Source organism: Engraulis encrasicolus, chromosome 16 (genome assembly GCF_034702125.1).
Source record: "Engraulis encrasicolus isolate BLACKSEA-1 chromosome 16, IST_EnEncr_1.0, whole genome shotgun sequence".
In the NCBI taxonomy this organism is placed as follows: domain Eukaryota; kingdom Metazoa; phylum Chordata; class Actinopteri; order Clupeiformes; family Engraulidae; genus Engraulis; species Engraulis encrasicolus.
This window is the reverse complement of record NC_085872.1, coordinates 6455333-6465332: the sequence shown is the minus strand read 5'-3', so window position 1 is coordinate 6465332 and position 10000 is coordinate 6455333. Positions and strand designations below refer to the sequence as shown.

Genomic DNA, 10000 nt, shown 5'->3' with positions numbered 1-10000 from the left:
ACACACACACACACACACACACACACACACACACACACACACACACACACACACACACACACACACACACACACACACACACACACACACACACACACAGACACACCCCCTCTGCTGTACCCGTCAGGCCTGGATGGATGCTCTGGCTGTATGCAAATGTTATGACTGGAGCAGCAGCACAATGTTTGTTCTGCCACTCCTGTTTGCCTGGCCCCAGGCTTCCTGGGCTCAGATGAACTGTGTGTGTGTGTGTCTGTGTCTCTGTGTGTGTATGCGTGTGTGTATTTGTCTGTGCCTGAGGGTGAAAGTTCATTTCTTTTTTTCTCTCTTTCTCTCTCTCTTTTTATTCAAACATGGTGTTCTTTTCAAGAGTTCACTACTTGTAAATGTAAATGAAATGTGTGTGAAATTTCTACAAGTTAAAAGAATCCACTCCGTCCTAGCCAGCCAGTCCACTTGCTTTGGCAACAACACCTATAAAAAAATAAGTATACTGCACATATATACAGCTTTATAGAAACCTGTGTTTAAAGCACTCCGCTGTTTGTCATGCTGTAACAGTCTTACTAAGGCTTGTCACGTGATCATAGCTGTAAAAAAAATCCATAGCAACAGCATGCAAAGATGGAGCAGCAGTTGGCTGATATGCTGCGGCTGATTCCAGCCATGGGTGTAGACGTGAGGGTGTTAAGTGTGTCGGCTCGTAACCATGTTGACACCGACTGCCATGGTGATCTGTGCCGCCTTTTAAAAAAAATGTAGGGCTTTTGTGCCTTTATTATTTGATAATACAGTGGAGAACAGACAGGACATGACTGGGAGAGAGAGATGGGAAAGGCCCGGGAAATGACCCGGGCTGGGAATCGAACCAGGGTCGCCCGCATAGCAGTCCAGTGCCCTACCATTAGAGCCACGGCTGGGCCAAAACAGAGCTCATTTAAACAGCATATTCATTTCAGATTGTTGCTAATGATCAAAGGGTTGGTTTCTTAGTTGCCAATGCTTTATTTCTACCCAACAGATATGGAAAATGACAGTCAGTTAAATAATAAAATGCTGCCTCCTTGCTGTTTACACAAAGTAGAAGTATGACTCTGAGTTGTAGTTGTGTAGTAGATGCCATTGCTTTGAGTCCTGTAGGCTAGTAAAAGTGTGTAATGATTGTTACATAGCGCCATTGACACAGTACAGAGGATTGAAATTGCACCTGCACTACACAACAAATGTGCAATTGTGGCTATATGGTCCACATTGAGCTTCCTCCGGTTGCCTATTTTTGACTTGAGTAGGTGCCACTGGCTTTGGTCCGGTCGGTGTACTTTCCTCAGTAGGAAGCACTGGGTAGGTTTTAGTCCGGATTGAATGTTCACCTGCACCAAATGTGTCGTTTTTGCTAATCGAATTGAATTAAATGAGATAGGATTGAAATGGTCTGTAGTGGAGTTCTTCTGGTAGGCTGTACCTGCCTCTCTAGTTCCATCCTATTCCATTTCAATGTATTGAGGACCATGTACGGTACAATTAAAACATGAATGTTATTCCGTGCGTTGTACCACAGTTACACAGACTTAAGGCCGTTTTACATCTGCGGTCCCTGTAGTTGACATGGCTGGTATGGCTTCTTTAAAGGAGAAGTACAGTTTTTTGAACATTAAGGCCATTTTCTGAGTGGTCTGCAATGTTTTAGAGTCCCCCTCACCGTTTATTTCATGATTGCTGCAGTCTCTGTTATTTGGCTGATTTGGATTTGATCTCAACTAGCTTTAGAATGGCCGTCTATGGGCACCTGCAACTCTGTTCTTAAAATCACCTTTAACATTTGTTTTGAAGAATATGCAACTCAGCAAGTGTTCAACAGTATTCACTGGTGTTCCTTAGCAATTTTTGTAGCGAAATATGGCATCTGTCATGTTTTATGTGTGTTTTATGTAGCAATTTGTAAATTAAGTTTCACTTTCACTTTCACTTTCTTTCACAAAATGGCAAATAAAAAATGACAGAAGCCAAATTTCGACTTGAAACTTGTTAGGGACTGCTAGTGAACACCCCTAACCACTTTGTGAGCTGTAGACTTTCGAAAACAAATGTTAAAGTTGATTTTAAGAACAGAGTTGCAGGTGCTCATAGACGGCCATTCTAAAGCTGGTTGAGATCAAATCCAAATCAGCCAAATAACAGAGACTGCAGCAAACATGAAATAAACGGTGAGGGGGACTCTAAAACATTGCAGACCACTCAGAAAATGGCCTTAATGTTCAAAAAACTGGACTTCCCCTTTAAGTCTTGTATACTTGGCTCAGTAGGGTTTAGCTTTAGTCCAGCTCCTCTCCTTTCCTCTCCTCCTTTCCTCTCCTCCTTTCCTCTCCTCCTTTCCTCTCCTCTCCTCTCCTCTCCTCTACTCCGCGTCTCTAATTGGGTTTCTGGTCATGTCCTTGCAGGGGAAAGGCCACGCTGGCACGGTCTTCAACCATCTGTTCCCTGACATCAAAGAGGAACCTGGACACGACACCGCCATCCACCCCAGGTAAGCACAACACACACACGCACAAACACACACACACACTTGCACAGACACACACACTTGCCTACACACACACACATGCACACACACTTGTGCACATGGATGCATACATGCATGCCATCACACACACACGCATACAGACTGTTTAACGCATCCAACACACACAGGCTTTTAATCAGACTTTGAGTTGGACACACACATTGACTTCCCTTAGATTTCAAGCAGACGTTTGTACACCCACTTTTATTAGAGAAACACGTGCAGACAGCAACACATTTGCTGTGCTTGCATGCGGATGTGCCTGGCCTTACAGTACATTGCATGCCTAGCAAGGCCAAGAAGTCTACCTGTGCCTGCAGCCCACTAAGGCAGCCAGCACATCCTCCCCATAGCATGTCCCCACTGTTCGTGCCACCACTGCCTGCTCACCCCATGTAATCTGGCCCAGATTAAGCGGCCTGGGAATAAGATGGATTACAGCCAAGAGCTCCAGTGTAGAGGGGGCAGTGCGGAGCAGGGCAGAGCCAGGCCGGGCAGAGCCAGGCCGGGCAGAGTCGTGGCACGCAGCATGAGTGGCGTCAGCAGGAATTGGGGGGGTCGGCCCACGCAGGGACGGAGCTGTAGAGGGGGCGTGCAGGGTATTTTCCCCGGGTGGGGGCCCTAATGCGACTTTGGCAGGCCCTACCAGTGTCTTGCCCTTGGGCCCCGAATTAAATTGTTCTGCCACTGGGCCCTGGTGATGTGAGATGACGTGACGGATACGGGATGTGTCAGTGCGAGGGTGCAGAGGGTAGAGGGGTGGTGTCGGCTAGACAGCAGGCGGGGAGGGTGGGGGGGTGGGATTAGTGTGTCCAGTCCCAGAGCACTGCTGCTATGCTCCTGTGCTGCTCTGCACTGCTTCCTGAACTGCCCCTCCTACTGTGTGTCCTATTGCCGCCACTGGACTCTGTGAGGGCAATATGGTGGCAACTAAGAGTGCCGTAGCCAGTTTTTTTTCAGCGTACACACACAAATGCTCGCACGCATGTACGCACGCACGCACGCACAAGCGTGCATTCCTACAGGGTCTTTGTGTCTGTGTTTGTGTCTGTGTGTCTATGAGGAGGGCAAGTCAGTTAGTCTTATCACTGTGGGCCCAGTAGAATTCATTTGCCTCACTATTAGCCCTCCCTCTGGAAAGCATCCTGGGCCAACTGCAGAGGTAGATAAGGACAACCAGACACACTTGCGTTGACGTCTGGGTGGGTTTGTGTGGGGTTTTGCGTTTATCTGTGTGTGTATGTGTGTAACTTTGTGTGGTTGCCGTGTGCGCGTGTGCGTGTGCGTGTGTGTGTGTGTGTGTGTGTGTGTGTGTGTGTGTGTGTGTGTGTGTGTGTGTGTGTGTGTGTGTGTGTGTGTGTGTGTGTGTGTGTGTGTGTGTGTGTGTGTGTGTATTGGTGTGTGTGTGTATTGGTGTGTGTGTGTGTGTGCGTGTGCGTGTGTGTGTGTGTGTGTATCAATGTGTATACACAAACATGGACGTATGTGCCTAACCTCTCTCTCTCTCTCTCTCTCTCTCTCTCCCTCTCCTCCTGTTTTGCAGCTACTACCTGTACCCCTACGATAAGATGCTGCCCCCCAACGTGTCCTTGAGGAAGGAGACGGAGGTCAACCAGGAGGTCCTGGGTGCCCTACTCAAACAGCACTACGGCCGCGGCCGGCAGGACACCCCGCCCATGGGTCAGCACGCTTTCATATATATGTACAAATCCCCCTACATGAACCAGTAGTCACGTCCCCCTACATGAACCAGTAGTCACATCCAGCACAAGCACATCGGTATTCACGTCCAACAAGAGCACCAGTAGTCATATCCAACACAAGCACATCGGTATTCACGTCCAACACAAGAGCACCAGTAGTCATATCCAACACAAGCACATCGGTATTCACGTCCAACAAGAGCACCAGTAGTCACGTCCAACACAAGCCCACCAGTGGTCACGACTCACGTCCAACACAAGAGCACCTCAAGGCATACATATCTAAACGGTATCTGGTGGGATGGTTGATTGATATTCCACTGATAAGGTTGGGTGATTGGTAAGGGAAAAGAGGGTAGTGTTTTGTCCCCACCTGCAGTTGCGTTTTGTGGCGTTGTGTTGCATGTTATGTGCCCTGCCACAATCAAAATGATTTGATCTGTAATTAAAAAAACAGGCGTCAATGTTCAGTCTTGAATGAAGATAGCAGAGCAATTTTATTGTAGAGTGATTAATATATTACCATGAATAAATTATTAATAAAGAAATGTTGCAGATCACTACATGTACTAGAATGAATAGCAAAATAAGTCTCTCTCTCTCTCTCGCTCTCTCTGACCTGAAGACTAAACCGTTGCAAAGTGCAGATCACAGTGAGGATCACCAGCTACTGTACTCCTCTTTGCCCTTTCACTCACACACCATGTGTCATAAAATAATAAATATATAAGGCAATAAATATAGCCGGCATGAAACCAGAGCAAGGGAAATAAAATACTATATTAATATATGTAACAAACAAAAAGGAAAGGCAAAAAATAAATGAATGAATGGGGAAAGAGCACCTTTCTACCCTAGAGCTAAATGGTGTTTAAATAGACACTAACTCCATACCGATTTCCAATGGTCTCTGAATCAGTGTGATCAGTCTCACCAGCCTCCAACGCTTCAGTCATGAAAAGCACTTCATAATATAACTCCCAATGGGTCATAATTAATCACAGTCATATTACACCATAAAATGAGCAGGCAACCACATTTATTATTGAGACAAACCAATCAGATTATGTCGTGATGTTCTGATGTTGGTGAATCTCAGCCAATGAGGGATTGCCAGGTCAAGTTAACTGATGGCTGATTGTAGATAGTTGGACCCTGATAATGTGCCTTGTGTCCGATGGTGCAAATTTAAAAAGTGTCTCAAAGCAAACTGAGGAAATAGGCTCCAAGTAATACCCAAAACACCACACTGTAAATACGGCCATATGAAAGTAAAGAGTTAATGGGGGCATTTTACTTGCCCTTTTTGTTAAAGTTCATTGTCCTACAACAAATTATGTACTTAACTGAATGGCATCAAGGCTGTAAAATGCACATTACGTTGCTCCCATTTTGATTGATGCACATAATTGTGTTCATAATTATACACGTGGCCTATTTAATATTTTATATTGACCGTGAATATTTGCATTTCCATTTTAAATATATCTGCAAGGCTCTTTGACATACGACTGAGCCCATCACCTTCTGTGTGACTTGGCAGGTAGCAGGATGCCTTTCCAGCCAGTCAAATAGCATCAAGTTGAATGGGTTAGACAACTAGCTTAGTAGAATACCTTTGCCAGTCTGACTTAATCGCATAGCAAGGCAAATTTAGCCCAGTGACCATGTAAGTCATCATACAGTGCCTGCCTATGTATTAGCTGGCTGGCATCTATCACTGTGGTTGTATCAATACAGCCTTCTATAAGAGCAAGCATTAGAATATGATCACTATATTATATGTATTACTAAATATGAACAGACATACACATCAGACAGACATCTCAGAATTAGTCTGAGAACAAACAGCTAATGAATCCAATTAACCTCGGGGACAAACAGAACCTGCTTAGGCAATTGTTGAGACTGCGGCTGAGTGAATGCCTGTACCCTGCAAGACTCCTGAAAGCTCTGCTCTAGAATCTTTGGTTGCAAGCCTTCCTTGTAAAGTTCGGTTGCCTGGCAACATGTCTACATGTCAGTTGCACACAATCCGCACGACTAAGGGAAATGAAAGGAGCTGTCGCAAATCTGCATTTGATAGCCCCGATGCCTCATTATATGTCTGTACCGTAGATGAGGCGCGTGTAGTTCAGGACAGTAACAAGAATATTACTGATGGAGACCATGTATTCATCATTATGGTGGATAATGTACAACTAATATAATACTTTAGTAATAGGTCAAAGGATTACTGGCTACTTGATAATGATGAAATCATATGGGTAATGTTTAAACACCAAGATTATGTGTCAGTGCAGAGCGATTACTGGTATAAGCATTAATAGAGATACTGTGATGGATATAACCTTGTAGTCACACTGGACTTACCTTCATATCTTCAAATAACATATCTTGCATACTGGCGTACTTGCATAAACTACCAACTGATGTATCACCGTTGGTACCCATCTGTAAAATGAAGTGGTGCCATAACAACCCATTCGGTCCCCCAAACACAGACAATTTATCAAGTGTCATAGTAGGCTACTCCCTAAAGTAAAATACTAGTGTGTATGTTTGGCAATTCTTGAATAAATACAATTCTAAATTCACAACTAAAGTGATAAATGCACAGCTAAAGTGATATACACAAACCTATATTAAGTAAGTGCTATCAGTAGTCTGTGTGCAACCTCGTGGTTTGTGTGTGTAGAGTGTAAGAACAGTTGAGTTGTGTCTTATCAGTCCCTCCAGGATTTTGCACTGGGATTTTGTGATTTTTGCGGTCAAAATGCCTGATTTTGTGGCGGCATTTTCTCATTTTTTGCAAAGATTTTGCGGCATTTTCTCATTTTTTGCAAAGATTTTGCATCCCTTTCTGGTTTTTTTTGGTAACTGAAAACCACAATCAGTCTAAGCAGGCTTAAGACAAAAGAGAGAGAGAGATTCAGAAACACACTTCCTATATAATAGAATAATAAAATATTGTCAAAAGCTGTCAGAGCGTCTTATTAGCCAGTGCGTCCAATGTGTAAAAAAAATCATGGCCGCGACACTCATAAATCTCTGTCGATATTTTAGAACGACTTCGGGGGAAAACGGGACAGCGCGTTATGAAAAAATACTTGTGGGTATAGCCTACCACTAGGCCTAATGAAGAGCGTCGCGGGGTACAGTAGCCAGGCTGTATGCAAGCGTTACAATGTCACCTGTTGGAAGACGCGTCTCTCTCTCTCTCTCTCTCTCTCTCTCTCTCTCTCTCTCTCTCTCTCGTGCTCGTATTGCAAGCTGTTGCATATTATTTGCTTGATGCAAAGTTGTGATGGCATACACGCTCTCGTTGACATGGTTGTGTGCATGGTTGCATGGATTCGCAAGACTTTATTGCAATAACACAGTGAAAGCGTGGAAGGGCCGTTCACTTTCTATCTCGGTGTCCTTGACTGAAACAAGTTGCAAAACTCCACACTTCCGAAACCTTTGCGATCGGCACTACAGTGATTGTTATCAGAAGGCTTGTGCCTACGCATAGACATAGACCCTTAAATTACAAACATTAGCGAACATTGAAAAAAGATCAGACAACGACCGTCGGGTAGCATGCTCATGAAAGCGACAGGGGAGAGTGGAGAAGTTCCGCAAACATGTAGCCTAACGTAAGATGTTTGCTACTGTGCGACAGTAGCCTACCGCCACTATTTCATGACTGCATACACTTCTTCGTCATGGATAAATAGGCAACAATACTTTTTCCACCCAGGATTGCACTGAAAAGTAGGCTACTGCTGTTAAAAAAGGTCATGAGTGTGCAGCACCGACGCCTGCGTGTATGGAGGGGAGGAGAGACGCGGAACAGCTGAGATGAGGGTCGCGACTTCCGAAATAGCAGGCAATTCTTTTTCAATGTTGCAGTGACATATTAACAAAAATGCTTCGTAGGCCCTATTGGTTTTCGTCTCCGGTGGTATTGTAGTCACATTTTTATTTTTTTGACAAAAATATAAATCAATAAACTCCACAGAATGTTGAAATTTTGCGGGAAAAATGCGGCTTTACAGGAATTACGCGGCATCGTGAAATTATGCGGAATATCATTGAATTTGCATGAATCCACGCGATCGCTGAATCGCGAAAAACTGGAGGGACTGTCTTATGGTGGGTTGGTCCATGGCCATTCATGGTTGGGGAACTCCTCTTAATCAGGTGAGATTAACAGTACAAATGCATAATATACCACACACAAATCTTTTTTATCATTATTAAATGCATATAAATGTCTAATGAACTAAATCATATTGTGCAGCTTTAGACAATCTTTAGTCTTGAAAAACCTACAAGCACATATTACAATGTTTTAGGCCTCTGTAGGTGAATCTTTGAAAACAATGATGTACATAACACACACTTAAGTCATTTTTACAGACATCATGTTAACACATAATCACAGGTTATTAACAGGTGTAGTCTTGGCCGCCAGGTGAGGCAGAGTAAGGAGGCAGGAGGCGAAAATGCGGGTCTTGACTTTCAACACGAAGTCTGCCATCTTGGTTGTTCTTCCACATTTACAGACATCCGTACATACAAGAAAAGATGCAAGAAATAGTGTTACTCACAAACTGAAATGTACGTTATTAAGGCAGACAAGGACAACTTCTCACCAAATTGTTGAAAACCTTGTGTATAGCCACCACTAAATATATTTTACCTTCAGAGAAAACTATAACTGGGCACTAAAAAACACACAGAACAGTTAAATGTGGTAGTGTTACTTTCTCCTTTCTATCCCTCACCGTTACTAGAATCTAGGTCGCTGGACGTCGGAAGGTATAGAAAGATAACCGTATCTCGCCTGTAAAATGTAGTGCACTCCCATTTGTGAGGAGCTCTTGACCATGGAGACAGTAACCAGTAGACAGTAACCAGCCAGATCTAACAGGGACACTCTCACTTAAGGGCCGTACACACACGTCGCTTCTATTTGCTAGCTTCTCGCTTGCTTGCCTACTCGCCTCTGTTTCATGGAACGTTCGCTGAAAGTTCCCGCGGCTTTAACTGCCAATGAACAGGCGAGAAGTACCGAACTCTGCCTTCCAATTGGTTACTCGCTTACTCGCCTCGCTCGAAGATAAAATATTTTCAACTCGGGATCCGCCCACATCGCATCGCTTGTACAGTACTCGCCTACTCGCCTGCTGGTCTCGCTGGAACACATTGACATTCTATTGAGTTCCTTCGCTGAGCGAGTAACTAGCAGCGACGTGTGTGTACGGCCCTTTAGGCTGCTATGCTAGACAATAGGGCAGAGATGGCCACTTTTGGGTTAAAAATATAGAAAAGAAAGGGGAGAGAGGACTGCACTCCTAGCTGCTTTGAACTGTATTGACCATCAAACATTTTAGTCCGTCTTCAGTGTCAGGCCAAGAGGAAGAAGAAGAATGTTAAGACTGAAAGGTCTGAAGGGAAATAAAGTTCAGAGCAGCTATGAGTGCTGTCCTGTCTCTTCACTTTTGAGTTTTTTCTTTTTTACAGAATGAGCACCCACATAGTTTTGTTAAGTTGAGTGCGTTACAAAGCTTATTGATGGGTAAAATATGTAGACAATACGATGAAGACTATGGATGGATTCATATACCGGTAATGACTATCAATAGTTGTTTGGATGGTTTAACAGCTGCTGTGAATTAATTGCAAAATGTTATATAGATTTTGAACATACATTACCTTCCCTTTACCATTGTCCTCACTGTGAGCC

General features: G+C 44.0%; 1 protein-coding gene across 1 annotated transcript in view; it reads left to right on the top strand.

The window, feature by feature from the left end:
* skila (SKI-like proto-oncogene a) overlaps positions 1-10000 on the top strand; it is a 66133-nt gene that overhangs the window by 40066 nt on the left and 16067 nt on the right. The window contains exons 4-5 of the mRNA XM_063218445.1: positions 2439-2524; positions 4104-4240. Of these exons, the coding sequence (XP_063074515.1) occupies positions 2439-2524; positions 4104-4240 (223 nt within the window). The remainder of the gene's footprint in view (positions 1-2438; positions 2525-4103; positions 4241-10000) is intronic.